Genomic DNA, 15838 nt, shown 5'->3' on the forward strand with positions numbered 1-15838 from the left:
TGGGTTATCAGGACCAGCAGTAGGCCTTTCGAGAATGGCGATCACAGCAGGGACTGATACAAAACCAGTTGAGGGGCTCGGAGGAGATGGATTGGTCCATGAGAGAGGTGATATCGAGAAAGACACCCAGAGTGTGGAATATCTACCCGGCTACGATGTCAGACAGAACGATCAGAACGACCCGTTTGGCAATGAAGAGTTCGCGGACGTCAAGTACAAAGTGATGACTTGGTGGTAAGCATTGAAGATTTTCGACGTCACTTCGCAGCGGCAAAGCTAACCGGCGCTCCAGGCAATGCGGAATGAGTACGCACAGCCAACTTGTGTTTGACGAATTGAAAGAGCCATGATTAACATCTCACAACCTTTTTCTCATAGTCATGATTGCGGAGACCATTTCCCTCGGGATTTTATCATTGCCTTCGGCGGTGGCAGCTTTGGGCCTGGTTCCTGCTATCATAATTATTATTGGGTTGGGCATAATAGCGACCTACACTGGATACGTTATCGGCCAATTCAAGATGAGGTATCCGCATGTCCATAACATGGCGGATGCCGGAGAAATCCTCTTTGGGCGCATTGGACGTGAGATTCTTGGAGGAGCCCAGCTTCTCTTCCTGATATTCATCATGGGCAGCCATGTGCTCACGTTCATTGTGATGGCAAATACCATCAGTGATCATGGAACCTGCAGCATTGTATATGGCGTTGTGGGCATGATCGTCTCGCTCATCTGCACGTTGCCACGGACGTTGAAGAACGTATCCTGGCTATCGATTTCATGTATGATGACTCACATCAAGTTCCTGAGAGATGATCGCAGGCGGTGCTAACCACCTATTGTACAGCGTTCATCAGTATCTTCGCTGCGGTGATGATAACTATGATCGCGATCGGTATCCAGCGGCCGGGAAAACAGGTCGACGCCACGGTCGAAGCAAGCTTCTATCACGCTTTCCTCGCGGTGACGAACATCATCTTTGCATATGGTATGCCACTCTTTCTGGTAGTGGGAGACAGGGTTGAATCTCAGACCCTAACTTTTTGACAGCTGGTCACGTTGCCTTCTTCGGGTTCATCTCTGAGCTGAAAGAACCCGAAGGGTATCCCAAAGCCTTATACTTGCTCCAGACGACAAATACCATACTATATACCGTCACTGCGGTGGTGATCTATAGATATGGAGGAAGAGATGTCGCCTCTCCAGCACTGGGGTCCACGGGCCCTATCGTCCGAAAAGTAGCGTATGGGATTGCCATACCGACGGTGAGTCTGCTCCTACAGTCATCAATGGACGGCGACATACACACCTTGCACGCTGATAGGAACTAAACATTGCTTAGATTGTGATCGCTGGTGTGATCAACGGCCACGTTGCCGTGAAGTACATATATGTGCGGATTTTCCGCGGCACTGATCACATGTCCAAGAGAAACTTCCTATCGATTGGCACCTGGGTTGGTCTTGCAGTACTGTTGTGGGTGCTCGCTTGGATTATCGCAGAGGCGATCCCGGTGTTCAACAACCTCCTAAGCTTGATTGTAAGTTTTGATATCATTCTGCGCAGGATGGAACGACCTATGCTAACAACAGATGACGATAGACCGCGCTGTTTGCCAGTTGGTTCACTTGTAAGTTGAACCCACCCTCCCCACCCCCCCCGAGTCTTTAGTGAAAAGCCTGAGCAGGCTTTGTTGTCTGAAGCGTTGCTGATCGAATTGATCCCAGACGGACTTAGCGGCGTTTTCTGGCTCTATCTGAACTACGGCAAGTACACATCATCGCCGAGAAAGATATTCCTCACGGTGTTGAATGTGTTTGTGTTTTGCGCAGGTGCTGCAATTGTACGTGGCTGAATTTCCCCCCTAGACCCCCCAGGAGGGTCTGTCTTGCTTTAAGACGAGGCTCACCACAGCTAACGATGTGGCGATGTAGTGCGGATTGGGCCTGTATGTCTCCGGACGGGCGATACACGAGAGTTCCAGCGGCGCTTCATTTTCGTGTGCGAACAATGCTTGAGTCATGTTACCGTGAAGCGTTGCATTTTTTTTTCCTTTTTTTCCCTTAATGGACTGGTTTTGAATTTGTCCACATCCTCGCATCTGACGCTATCCGGTTTGGCGAACGGCGAACCAAATTATCCTAACACCGAAGCCGAATGATACCCCATGAGCAGTTGTAAGATAGAGCGACGTGTATATAGAGCTACCTAGAAAGCATGGGATTACTATCCTTCTTTTTTCTCTTCTCATCGTTCGATTCATCCCTATACGTTTGCTTAAGAGAGTCCTTTCTAGTAATCGTGTTGGTTCGTCTCGCGCATTGGGGGCATGGCGGTTGTCAACGCTAAGAAGGACCACCCAGAGAGTCAGACCTCGACAGACGGGGGTTTAAGGCGAACGAGTAACGCACATACCTTTTCGAGAAGAGGCTGGTGGCAAACGGGAGCTGGCGGAACGTCGCAGGTAGCCGACACGCCGACGAGCTTGACTCGCTGGCCGCTGCTCGACGTTATCCGAGGCGAAACGTAACATCGCGCCGTTTTCGTGACTAAGCAGCAAAAGTTCCCCTCCTCACGCCGTGCCGAAAAGAGAGAAGCGTTGTGTCACCAGGAGTTAGAAGCTGGCCGTACTCCGTGCAACGAGCGGCAAACGAGCCAACAAAGCACCTTGGGTCTGCGAGATCGGGGGGCTGTAGGGGCCCAGGTTTTGCCCTGATTGTGCTGGAATTTGCCGGCAGATGTGGAGTTTCTTTCCTTTCCATCGAGCCCACATCACAGAGTTGTTTTTTCCTTTTTTTTTTTTTTTGCCTTTTCGATTGTGCGTATCCATCCCGCCCAGGCGCTCCACCGGTTGAGTCCCGCCCAAATTGCTGCTGAACTGGCTGGAGTCTTAGGGAGAGGAGCTTAGATAAGATAGGTATGTAAAGGCTATCTCGAAGTGTGGAAGTTTTGATCTTGGATGGGAGTTAAATGAGCATGTACTCCGTACATATGTGGGTATGATCTAGTTAAAGAATGCTACTGGTGGCGGACAATATCGGAGGAGAAACAGCAGCAAGATCGCTCTCGAACCAACAAGAAACTCCTGTAAAATGGCCGTCCCAACTTTTTCCAACATGATCGAGTCTCCCATAACCATCAGCCAGTCAGTGCACACGGAGTGAAATTGACTATCCTGACAGAGGAACCGAGGATTTTCGATTTTCTCTTTTATAAAAAAAAAAAAAAAAAATAAAAATAAAAATAAAAAGTTAAAAAAGAAGAAGAAATAAGAAATAAGAAAATACACATGGGCGAAAAAAGGCATGGGGGAGATACACAAGAAAATGGGGGGTATTAGAAATGAGTTATCCATGCTGATAGAACAAATGACTTGACAAAAGAAAGCGTCAACACAAGGCTAAAAGTGCGGCGTGTTCAAGGCCATCAACATCAGGACACCGGAGACCAGACCGGCGCATGGAAGAGTTAGAACCCAACCGCCGAAGATCCAGAGGAGCTGGCGCCAGTTGACGGCGCCGAGATCGTAGTTCATCAGGGCGGTTCCGACGGTGGCACCGGTCAAACACTGGGTGGTGCTGACGGGGAGACCAAGGCGGGATGCGAGTAGGACGGTGATGGCGGCTCCGAGTTCCATCGAGAAGCCACGGGTGGGTGACATCTGGGTGATGCGGTTGCCGAGAGCGCGGATGATGTGGAAGCCGAAGAACCAGAAACCGGCACCGAGGAGGAAACCGGCGATGACGAGGATCCAGATTGGGGTATCGGTCTTGGTCTGGACGATACCGGCGCGATAGGTCTCGTACGCGGCGACCCAGGGTCCTACTGCGTTGGCAACGTCGTTGGAGCCGTGAGCGATGGACATGACCATGGCGCTGGCGACCTGGGCGTAGGTCCACAGGTGCTCGACCCTGTTGTCGTAGCGGGCGGCGCGGGCGTGGGTTGCGGCGAGGCGGTCGGAGTCGTGGGTGACGCAGTCGCGGGTGACACCCTGGAGCAAGAAGTACTTGACAAAGGACCACAGGCGGAGCGGATGGAAGATGGGGAGATGGCGGTAGGGGGCGAGGAAACGCTCATCGGGCTCGAGATGCTGTTTTGCGGCCAGGGGGCTCTGGGCGGGGCCCACGGGACCCTTTTCGACGTTGGCGGCATCGGAAGAGTCACCGCCGTTCTCCTTCTTCAGGTCGTCGGGAGAGTCCGCGGTGCGGTTGTGGGAGCTCTCATAGTAATCGATGACGCAGTCGCCGTCGGCGGGAGCGGGCCAGTAGATCCAGGGGTCGTCCTTCCACAGGAGTGGGCCGAGCGGGATGTGTCTGGCGCGGAGACGGGCGTCCTCCTTGACGAGACGGCGGTGGAAGTAAGGGAGGAAGAAGGTGTAGGCGATGGCGAGGCAGCCGAAGAAGACACCGAAGATGATGCCGCACATCTTGCCGACGCCAAACTCCTCGAAGGACTGGCCATTGGGGATCTCGACGATGATGAAGAGGGCGAGGATGGCGGCAGTGAATGCGAGGTAGAAGGGGATCATGCGGAGTGCCCACTTGAGGGAGTCGGAGCGGTTGTGGACGGAGTACTTGATGGTCGCGAAGATGATGGCGGAGAAGCCTGCGGCGATGGCGGGAGCGATACCCCAGGAGGCAGCAACCTGGGAGACGGAGCCGCTGGTCCACTCCCATTTGATGGAGGCCTGAGAGGCGAAGCCGACGCCGATGAGGGCGCCGACGACGGTCTGGGTGGTGGAGACAGGGAAGCCCAGGGAGGTGGCAGTGATGAGCCAGAAGGCGCTGCCGACCTCAGCGCAGCCCATGCCGAGGATGAGGGTAGCTGGAGCGGGATTGAAGCGGTTGATGTCGATGATGCCGTTCTTGATGGTCTTGGTGACGCGAGAGCCGAGGGCGACGGCGCCGACGAACTCTGTGATCATGGAGAGGACACCGACCTGCGGCATGGTGAGGGTACGGGCGGCGACGGAGGTCGCGTACGAATTGGCGACATCGTTGGCACCGTTACCGAAGGAGCTCGCGCAGAAGGCGATGGAGATGATGGCTATGATCCAGTCATACTTCTCGAGGACAGCCATCGCGAGTGGATGGAATTGGAAATTGGAGTTGTCGTTGGAAGGTCAGCACGCGTTCTCGTTCTCTCTCTTTTCTTTTTTCCTCTTTCCCTCCTTTCCTGCTTTCGTGCTTTCTTTCTTATTCTCTTCCTCTCTCTCTCTCTCACACACACACACACACTCTCTCTCTATGTATGTGTATGAGTTGGGTGATGGATATCTATATGTTGATATAACTCTCTGGGCACCAGGGATCAGGGAAGAGGAGTGAAGGGAGAGAAGATGAGGGAGGGAGAGATTCTTATAGAAGCTGAGAGGGTACCGGCGGGGTGTTTTGATGCAAGGTTCTTTCGCCCTCTCTCTGTCTCTGGGAGGGGGACCCTCGTGCTTCCCTTGGGATTCGCCTCGTGGGTGTGGGTAAGAGGAGCAAGTGGTGTGATAAAAAAAAAAAAAGAAAATGGGAAAGACGGCAAAAGAAAAAGAAAAAGAGCACGAGGCAGAGTGCGTGAAGAGAGATTGGGAGGAGAGGGCATAATTAAAAAAAAAAAAAAGAAGAGAGACAGCGAGAGAGAGAGAGAGAGAGAGATAGCCAAACGGGCCAACGAGGAGGCAGGATCAGCGGACGTGGGCAGGCAGCTTGAACCACGGAGCGCCAAGGCCAGGCGGCGCGGATGCCGAGACCGGGTCTTGCCAAGCCCTCCACCGCGGTCAGAGGAGAAAGTCTGATGGGGGGCGGGCCGGGGGGTTTGTTAAGAGAGAGAAGAAGATTTTGGTCGTTGGTTGGTTTTAGGTTTTTTTTTCCTTTTTCTTCCCTTGTCTTAGGGGTGTCGCGGACCAATGGGAGGCCCGAGACAGGGCACGTTCCAGCGACGCGCTCCTCGAGACGAACAACTTTTCCAATCCCGCCGCCCCAAAAAAAACTGCGACCGTGGGACGAAAGAGAGAGAGAGAGAGAGAGGGAGAGCTGGTCGAGCTGCCTTGCCAAACCCGCAACGTGCTGCCCGTCGACGCCTGTCATTCGCCCGTCCACGCTCTCGGGTTCTTCGCTTCCCTGTTGAACTGGGCTGTTTGCCTTCATGTCGTGCGCAAGGCGAACTCGCGTGGGGAAGGGGAACGAACACACACCAGATAAGGAAACAATTTTAAAATCAGGGAATTAAAAAAAAAAAAAAAAAAAAAAAAAAAAAAAAAAATTCCCAGCCAGCCAGGCAAACCAGACAATGCCGGGACAATGCTAGATCAGCCCACGACTTAGGCACAGAGTACTCCGTACGGAGTATGGGCTTGAGTATCGGCTTACTCCGTGCACAAGTTAAACACGGCAATATAACCGGTCTTCGAGTTACAGCTGACACAAGCTACCGTCTTGCCTAAACCTCACACTTCCTTCACTCCAGGTCTGAGGGGGTAAGAGAGACAGAGCGTGTCTGGATGGACTGAAGCAAGCACGCACATCGGATCCTCCGTACTCCTCCATCCATCCTACGCACGCGATCAATCTCGAACTAACTAAGCCGACGAGCTCCAAGACTCACATGGGCTGCTTTTCTTTAATCTCTTCGTGTTCGGCGTTTCCGACCAGACTCTTTGCCGTCCTCCGCCTGCCGCCTGCTGTCAACCTGGTTTAATGCCGCAACAGCGCAAGGATTCTTTTTTCTTTTTTCTTCTTTTTCTTTTCTTTTTCGTCTGCACATCTTTTCCTTTTTTTTTTTTTTTTTTTTTTTCTTTTGTTTCAACTATTATCTGCCTGCCCAGACTCGATCCAAGGGCCGTCCCGTAGCCTGCACTGCTGCTGATTTAAAATAGCTCTCTTGAAATAGGAATTTGGTCTCGAGACCACCTCACGTCCCAAAAAATAAAAATAAAAAAGGAGCTCTCTACCCTGACTCAAGGCTTGATTTTCTTTTTCTTTTCCTTTTTTTTTTTTTTTTTTTTTTTTTTGTTTGATACCTACGACCTGTGGATGTTGTATTCGAGCCCTGGCTTGGAATTCGAAGTGCTCTCTTGGCCTCAAGGTGTGTTTTAACACCTATTCATCCTCCTGCTCCTCCTCCTCCTCCTCCTCAACACATAACAATGTGTAGGCACGAATAAAGTTACTCCCCAATCTCCTCTGGTTAGGCTCCCGAGTTACACCCTGCTGTCGTGTAACCCGCCATTTCTTCCCCCAGTCACCACGCCCGTTTGCCGCGCACTGACAAATCCTGAATCAAAACTGTCTCTGGAAGCCTGTTCTGGCGGTTTGAAGGGTGTGTCTTGTCTGTTTTTGTTGCCAACCCACGACAATCCTTTTTTTTTTTTTTTTTTTTTTTTTTTTTCTTTGGCAACGGAGGTCGCAGATGGCGCCTCCGGCTGCAGACAACGCGCGTTTCCCCCGCCTCCATCACTTGTCCATCCAATACGGAGTACGGAGTACATACATTACATTGCACCGTTTCTGTCAATCGGTCCATCCTGAGACTGCAGTCAGCGGTTCAAGGTTGCCGATCTGTCGAACTCTTTGTTCGGTGGTGCCCGTCGCTTTGAGATCCCTAAATTGGTGCTGGCATCAGCGATCTCCTGCAGGGTTGCGTGGTTAACGGATCTACTCCGTACATCGTCATATTCAGCACTTATGCCAACAAAGAGGACAGGATCGAGTCGTTATCAGCCGGATCAACGGTCTCAAAACGTTCTTGAAACACTCAATAGCCGTGTCTAGACTCTTAACCGTCAAGGAGAAAATCTCGGTCGCTACGGAGTACGAATTACACCGAGCCGCTGACTGTGGTATGCAGTTACGCACTTTATTCCCGTTGGGACACTTCGCACTCCGTACTCCGCTTAGTTAGCAACTATCCAGTTTTGTATTTATTCTGAACGCCGGGAGTTCGAACCAGGCCGCTTTCAATAGCTGCAGATGCAATAATATTTTTTTTTTTTTTCCATCACCTTTTTCCCCTTTCTCCATTTTATTATTTCTATCGAAGGAGGACATCATATCGACCCCCCACCGGCAACGATCGGTGATAAAACAGAGTTTCCTACCAGTATCAATCGATGCCAGTGATGCAGATGGGGCGGCGATAATGTATGGAGTATCTCCAACTCTGCAGGCAGACAGATTCCGGTACCCCTCGGCATTGTCTTTGTCGTTTTCATGCTGTTTTGGGCTCTGGCTTTATTCAGAGCACCAGGATCCGGTGCCTGCTCATCAAAGGGGGTTTTACTGTCTGAGATGGTGCTGGAGCTGACGCCGAAGCAATCGGTCCCTTTTCAACCGCGTCATGCGTGCGCTTTTTCGATGAGCGAGGGGCATCATTGGAAGACCCTGCCTTGATGCTCTTCTTTGGTTTCGCGGCCTTAGTCTCCTGGCGCCATTGGAGGGGTGAGCTGCTACGCATCACCCTTTGGGGGGGGGGGGGAATGCAAAACTTGAAAATTCTTAACTAGTGCAGATAACCGCTGTGGAGGGCGTGTGTGTGGCCTGTTCCTGTGACGCTAACGAACTCGCAAGCTTATGACGGCCGTGGAGAGGATCCAGCATTTTCATCCTGCCAGCATAGCCTACGATTTTTACATCCCCAATTCTTCTTGATGGCGTGATCTGCCAGAAGAAAGTGATTATAGGTGTATTCGGTCGCGGGCATCAGGGCTGACTTTCTGTCACAGCCTAACGGTACTCTGTTGCTTTAGGAAATCCGCACCCATGGATCATGAAGCGACGGGCAACGATATCGCTGGTGTATCCCTGTCCACGACAGGCACGTCCCTGTGGCGGCAGACGATTGATAAGTACATAAATACTTACATATATGCCAGTCATGCTACCCGCTAGCTTCAGTTAATGCCCCCGTCTCTAACTGGCGGTGCGGTAAGCATGCGACTTAATGCGCATTTTTCCCCTCTCCCACCAAAGGTGGTTTTGGTTTCTCTTTATGTTGACGTCCGACGGCCGAGATGGTGCCTGAACCCATCTCAATATTCATGGATCATTTTCAAACCTAGCCTGGTACCCGAGGTCGCAACCGGGAAACTGCAACGCCCCAATGCTCACGAATCCAGTGAACCGAAAGAAGGCTGATGCCTCTATCAACATATAACCGTGTGGAGAGCCGGTTGGCGTGGCTTTGGGATGTAGTCACGTAGCGGTCTCGCTGTCACTAAGCGTATTGTCTAAAGCCAAATAAAAATATCTCAGGCACAGTCTATAGCATGTTCATAGTGTTAACATATGGCTGAATTGCCAAAAGGACGGGGAATCGCAGAGGTTCTAAATATTACCACTCCAAGGAAGCTTGTACTCCAGAGATTTCCTGATGAGACAATAGCACTTTGTACCTTTCAGGATGATTTCGCATCTGCACTGCGCGCCACTGAGTTGAGGGATTTTTTTAACCGGGCCAATCCTAGCTGCGAGAGTATTGAAAAGCCTGGCCTTTCTCGGTTTTGCGTCAGATTGTACAAGTCTATAGGTGCGCGAGTGGCCAAAGGGAATATTACTGGGAGAGATGAATTCACTCTTGGGGCTTGAGAGAGAGGCCAGCAAGATTCGGGATAGGTTAGGTGACTGATTGAGGCTTGGGGGGCGTATAACAGCAAAAAAGTCTCCCCCAATATTTCTATATCGGATGTTCGATGGGTGGATTTCAGATGACGTGCATGTAACGTGGCGCTGGTTTTGAACTTTTGTGTATCTAATTGAATGTGGCGATTAAGTACTGCAATGATATGAACAAGTCTTGTGCAGTCCAGATCCCCTAGCAAGGTAGAAATTCTAACATTGTGCCTATGGGAGTAAAACTGGTCGTCTTATTTGTATATGTAGGCACTATTGACCTACTATAGCCAAAGGGCTATGACCCTATTCCGAAGATGGCCATGGAAGGGATGTATGCAAATTGCATAATAGTCTGAAGCTTTTCTTTTATTTATTTTTATTTTTATTTTTATTTTTTTTTGGGAATCCCTTACTCCGTAAACCGGAATGATTCGAGAAGAATAAAATCTGATATCGCTGCTGAAATCGCCCCCCATGCGTGGGTGTCCTAACGGCAGACTTTTCATCCCCAGTCTCTTCGAGCAGACAGAGCATACCTCGCTTGCCGTATATGCAGCTGCCGTAGAAAGAATCAATCCTGGAAGTTATCTCAAGGTTCACTGATGGTCCCGCCCGCTAGTGGCACACCTGTCAGGAATCCTCAATGGCCCAGCGGGTCTTGGTGAACGCACTTGTAAGGGGTCACTAGACACATCAAAGCTGGCTAGTGAATATACTGATGCGTAATACGGAGTACTCAGATAGTAATCATAAGCCTTATGCTAGCCTCAACTGTGCAAACGCTGCCACGCAGAGCCAACAAGGTTCTAAACCCGCCTTTTGGGTTAGGGATCCACGCGATTTTCGTTTGATGTTCGGCTAGAGATTTCCAGTTTCGATAAAGTCTTGTGGTTGAAGTGGTCCATGGGCTAAAATCCAGGCATTCCATCAATATCAAAGCAATACATGGACATGCCGGAGGATTGAAACATCGGTTCACTTTGGTAATCGCCTGTAGTCCCTCAATGGGTATTATGACACAAATCCATCCAATGGTCTCTGACGTGGCATGGTATATCGATTTGCCAAGCGGGAGACTGAAGCCACGATGAACTGGGGAAGATAGCATCCTGTCCTGTTGCACTTTGGGGCAAAGCATGGAAATTCAGAGGATTGTGCACATTGCAAAGTTCCTTGTGAAAAGAGCCTTTCTCTCCAGGATACCAGCAGTGCTGGGTGCAGAGAGTAACGTCATTCGGGTTTCTCTTCCTAAAATTTTCATCTAGCACACATAAATCTTGCAGTCCTTTTTGCACTGGCGACGGCCCCATTTATCACTGACACATCTAGACGTGGTGGGGAAATTTGTTGACCCTTGTCAGATGCGAAGCAATAATGGACCTTCATTTCAACAACCCAGTTTCACAGGATGTAGCTTTGGCTTCCTAGCTGTTATTGTCATCACTTGCAAGATATCATATTGGGGTGCGAGATGCCAGAATAAGAAAGCGAAGACAGTACGCCGCATGGTGCTTTGGAAGCGCCCCAAGGCGTTCATCAGATAAAGCGAGGAATTGGTCTTCCTAATTATGACATTCTTGCAAGAGCCTCAGGAGCAACTGTGTGACTTAGACACCTATAGCTAGTGTCACAAGAAAAATTTAGCTAAATAGGTGATTTCTGGAAAACAAAGCAACTGGTTGGTGACATGGGGAATCAAGTCTCCTCCCATGTGCGTATTAAACTTTTGATCTCAATTGAATGTTTGCTCCCTTTAGTTACCATATCCGCCTCGAGTATTGTGCTTGTGGTCAAGCTGATGCATCTGCAGCTTTCTCAGAGGCCCCCGGAGCGGATTAGGCTGCTTATTACATGAAATCCATTTGTGAAAGCACTTTATATCCTGTGCGGCGCCTCCGAGGCAGGAGAGGATATCCAGATGAGAACCTGAAATCTAAACCCATGAACAAGGCATTGCCACCCCGAACAAGTCACTGATTTTGGCTCACTACTCATTTTTGAGTTCTTGATTGATGAACTACCACACAGTTTGACAGGTTGTCGTGGCCAAGGTGGAAGAGACTTTTGTGCCTTAGGTCAACTGTGTCGCTGGTTTCATGAAGAAGCCCATCCTCTGTCCGCTCTGCTTGATGGTCTTGGGGATGGGTGTGGATGTGGATAATGATGGGCTCCTGTTGCCCAATACTATGGCACTGTTAGTTAGATCTCTATATTGTTCCATCAGAGAAAGCTGTGGTCTACTAATCAGCCCTTGAACCGGCAATGCTTGGTGCATTAACCATTTGCTCCAAGGAGACATCTATAATCACAGTCTTGTCACAAACATTGAGGGCTTTCTATGCAATCCCTGGGTGCATCAGATGATGTTTTGCTCCTTGCCTATTGTAGATCATCGTTCGCGCCAGCAAGCAACTTGTGGCGATAAGCTGGATGAACTGGTTATGGAATTTAGCGGTGCAATAGTGAACTTTGGTTTTCACTGGCATGGGGAGCCACTCAGAAAACATGGTTCATCAAAAATATGATTAAAATTGGTATTACTGGAATGATAAGATAATAGGTAACTATTGTGTAGTGATATGCGATATCCACAATTACACCACAGCACAGTCGGCGTCGTAGGTCGCCGGGTTGATGAAAGATGGAACAGGGTTATTATTGTAGCCCAGGCGGATCAAGGTATTGGCTAAAAGTTAAAGCGACTATTAGCCATTTTATTCAAGGGATAGCAACGTGGAACTTACCGTTCTTCCGGTACATAGGCCACCCTAGGTCCCTTAGTCCGGTCCAAGGATTCGCGGCGAAAGTGGCCCAAGCTTTTTGCATGGTCTTCTTCAGTTGAGTCTGTGCAGGGGACTCAGGGTCTCCAGTGACACCCTGCGAGTTGCCGAAAATCATATGGAGATCAACACCGTGATATGCAGCGCTGTTGGGAAAGAGTCGAGTATTATCCCAATCAGCGAAGTAGCGATATCTCCAGACAGGAACGTGATAGTTGTTTCTGTAATCCGCCTCCTCCATCGACGGGCAATTGAAGACGTCGGTAACGAACTGGGCCCATTCTGCGTCGGTGAGCACGCTGCCTCTGGCCCATGCAGAGATGTTGTAAAAGGACGATTCCTGGTCCGTGTGGCCAACAATCATGGGCTGGGACCATCGATTAGCTTCTCTCGGTGGGATGGCGTGAACGGTCCACTTACTACACGAGCAAATTTGCCCTGAGAGGCCAGGGAGTGGTAGTCATCAAAAACGATATCGCCGTCTGGAACAGGCTGGAACACTGGCTGAGACCGCGCGACGCTGGTATTTGGTGGCGGTTTAACCGAAGCAGCAGCAGCCTTGAGCTCGACTGCGCTCTTACTCATCATGCAAGGGAGCACATCTCCTTCCGATCCGCATCCAACAAGGGCAGAAGCGTTATACCAATGCTTCGTTGCAAGCTCCCTTGAGTTCAGATCAAAGCTGAAGATGGTCCCGGAATGTTCAATAAGACCCGCAACAATAGGGTCCTGCGTGTATGCGAAGGCATAAGCATCCACAGAGAGACTGCCAGAAGACTGACCGAAGATAGTGATTTTCTTAGGGTCTCCTCCAAAAGCCTTCACATTGTCTCGGAGCCACTCGACTGCAAGGCGCTGGTCTCTCAAACCCAAGTTCTGAGTTTGACCGGGGGCGCCGGGAAATCCAAAGATGCTAACACGGTAGTTCACGGTGACCACGATAACATCTTCAGCGGCTGAGAAGAACTGGCCGTTGTAGAATGGGGTGTTGGTGTCTCCAGTCGTGAATCCTGAGGCATACAAAATTAGCGATGCCTTTTAGCCGGTGGCTGACACAATTGAGGAGTTAAAATTTTTATCTCAACATACTTCCTCCGTAGAAGAAGACAAGTACGGGCCTCTTTGCGTTGTTGAGGCCTTTTGTCCATATGTTTAGTGTCAAGCAATCTTCGCTTTGGGGGTTGCCGCGTCCTCCGGTAAAGGAGGTAAAAATCTCAGCGAAATTCGGGGTTGCATCCGGGAAGGCGACCAATTTGGATGGCGTGAATACGCAGTCACTGGGATACAGTTTGCATCATAATGTCTGGAAGAGGAACCACGACGGTCCTTACGAATGCAATCAAAACTTACGCTCCCTGGGACGAGGACTACCGTTAGCTCGGTGGTCCACACATAGGTAACCAGGCAGCCATGGGTATTTATGTGCAACAACCACTTTCACGCTGTACTTACAAAGTTCGAGGCGACATATGGCTCGTTGCCCACGTACCTCTGGGGAGGCTTGAATCGCAGCTGGCCGACCGGGGCTTTTGCGTATGGGATTCCGAGGAATTCCTTGACGCCGGAAGCAAATGGGGCCGGGTGGCCAGTGATCAGGCCGTTTGTGGTGTTGACGGTGAGGCAATCGCCTAAAACTCCCCAAAAAAGGGAGACGGCAGCAAAGCAGAGCCGACCGGTGAGCTTCATGGCCACGGGGAGTCGATGAAACGAGGGCGGCAAGTGTTGTGGATTGTGCAGAGATGGCGATTTGGGGGGAGGGAGCTTGGGCGGTGTATATAAACGGCCTCAAACCCACCCCGGCAGCCAGGTCTCCGGGCTGGCTGGACGGGGCAAGAAAGCGACAGAGCCTTGCCTCCGCCTAGCCATGTGCGATCTCAGGACCTTCGCGCCATCGAGTCTTGGCCATTATACTCGGCTGAAAGAAACGTAGGCGAGAACACGGCGGGAAATGAACTGGAGGCTAGCCTGTGCTACACCGGCCTCAAAGACATGGCTCAATTTCCGGGCAGGACGTAAGTAACTAGCTCAAGTTAGATTCATCACTGGTCAGTTAACCAGTCATCACTGTATCCCTTAAGAAAGCCTGCAGAAATTCAAGCGCAGGGGGCCCGGAGTGGGCAAAGGAATGAAAAAGACAGCGAGGTGGAGAAGAGCAGCGACTCCCCGATCCCCGACGGCGGAGGCATCGTGAAGGCCAAACTGACTCCGGGGCGCCGGATCCCACACTGCCGGGACTTTGCCCGATCGCAGGCAGACTTCGACACCCATCGTGGATGTGGATAACTTGTATCCGAAGTAGTTTAGTTAATATGTCGCTATTTTAGTGTCAGCAAATTTGCTAACTAACTAATTACTCCGTAGTTAAGTCTCGCCCACCAGGGACGATGTTGCCGACCGCCAATCAAGATGCCCGCCGGTTTTCGTCACGCACGCCGGTTCTCTGCGATCGTGATCCTCCCGTACCCCCGTATAACGCACTACAAGTTGGCATCGCATGGCAGTTCAACGTCGTCGGGGGTTTTGCAGCCCAGAGTCAGACTGCCATCACTCGAAGAGCCTCCCCATCCGTGTAACTACGCAGCCCCCTGGAGCGGCGAGCTTGACCACCACAGACGCGGTTATGGCATCGATGGGCTGCCGTCAATTAAGCCTTTTTTGCTTCCGTAACCTACCGCCGAACCTCTCTTGCCTTCGCTTCTCGGCACCTTTTTTTTTCTTGCAGTTTGAGTTCAAACTTTCCGGCAAAATGAAAGGATGGCTCCAAAAAAGCTTTTCCCTCGAGAAAATCTCTTCAACTACGGAGTAGTTATCCCACAACGAACTATCTACCCGCTCCTCAGGCTGAGACATGAGCAGGAGTTACGGAGTATCATGTAGCAGTTGGCTAACGGAATACACAGTCATGGATCATTGCTCGAGCTGCTTCACAACTACGCTCCTCCAAACCTGAGAACAAGGCACGCATGATCCGTGCGCAGGAGCTTTCGGCGGCCCTGCTTTAGCTTTCTATACCTCCCCCCCGCCCAGAAACACGACCTTCGCTTAGAACCCACGGTATCGGGGACACTAACTAATCATAATATGGAGTACCCTGTGCGAAATGGAGCACCTTGCATGCTCCGCTGCACACTCACTGGCTATGTGCTGCTTGACTCCCCCCGCTGTCATGCATACGCGGGATCGATGCTGCTCTTTGCTTCCGTAAGATCGTTCGAAAAATATGTATACCGGGGCTTGTGGGAGAGGCCCTCCCTCCTCCGCAGATGTTGTGATCCACATTCCCCCTGGGCCTAATCCTTTTCCACTTCTTCAAGTGTCTCTTGATGATAACCGCTGGGCCCGTCCGGGTATGACTTATTGGGACATTTGAAGCAAATGGACGCATTCCTTTTGACACGGTACCGTTCCGCCATGATACATATCATTCATCATCTTGGGGCTTGCCGTCTGTTCACTTCGAT

General features: G+C 50.7%; 4 protein-coding genes across 4 annotated transcripts; 2 read left to right on the forward strand and 2 right to left on the reverse strand.

Annotated features, from left to right (window-relative positions):
• Positions 1–34: 34 nt before the first annotated feature.
• On the forward strand, positions 35–2019 carry D8B26_006998 (uncharacterized protein; the record flags this gene model as incomplete). The annotated part of the gene is made up of 9 exons (XM_066125365.1): positions 35–234; positions 293–306; positions 379–783; positions 849–989; positions 1052–1266; positions 1344–1541; positions 1604–1631; positions 1729–1844; positions 1936–2019. The coding sequence occupies 9 exons, from the start codon at positions 35–37 to the stop codon at positions 2017–2019; spliced, it is 1401 nt and encodes a 466-aa protein (XP_065981447.1).
• A 1244-nt stretch (positions 2020–3263) lies between these two features.
• D8B26_006999 (uncharacterized protein) lies at positions 3264–6534 on the reverse strand (the record flags this gene model as incomplete). The annotated part of the gene is made up of 2 exons (XM_003066900.2): positions 3264–5063; positions 6511–6534. The coding sequence occupies 2 exons, from the start codon at positions 6532–6534 to the stop codon at positions 3402–3404; spliced, it is 1686 nt and encodes a 561-aa protein (XP_003066946.2). The 3' UTR covers positions 3264–3401.
• Positions 6535–12191: 5657 nt separating this feature from the next.
• Positions 12192–14283, reverse strand: D8B26_007000 (uncharacterized protein; the record flags this gene model as incomplete). Its single annotated transcript, XM_066125366.1, has 5 exons — positions 13867–14283; positions 13467–13654; positions 12798–13387; positions 12342–12744; positions 12192–12283 (listed from the first exon to the last, which is right to left on the reverse strand). The coding sequence occupies exons 1-5, from the start codon at positions 14061–14063 to the stop codon at positions 12192–12194; spliced, it is 1470 nt and encodes a 489-aa protein (XP_065981448.1). The 5' UTR covers positions 14064–14283.
• An 83-nt stretch (positions 14284–14366) lies between these two features.
• On the forward strand, positions 14367–14950 carry D8B26_007001 (uncharacterized protein; the record flags this gene model as incomplete). Its single annotated transcript, XM_066125367.1, has 3 exons — positions 14367–14389; positions 14456–14652; positions 14739–14950. 3 exons carry the CDS (start codon positions 14367–14369, stop codon positions 14948–14950), a joined length of 432 nt encoding a protein of 143 aa, XP_065981449.1.
• Positions 14951–15838: the final 888 nt, after the last annotated feature.

The sequence above is a fragment of the Coccidioides posadasii genome, chromosome 3 (assembly GCF_018416015.2).
Source record: "Coccidioides posadasii str. Silveira chromosome 3, complete sequence".
NCBI classification, from domain to species: domain Eukaryota; kingdom Fungi; phylum Ascomycota; class Eurotiomycetes; order Onygenales; family Onygenaceae; genus Coccidioides; species Coccidioides posadasii.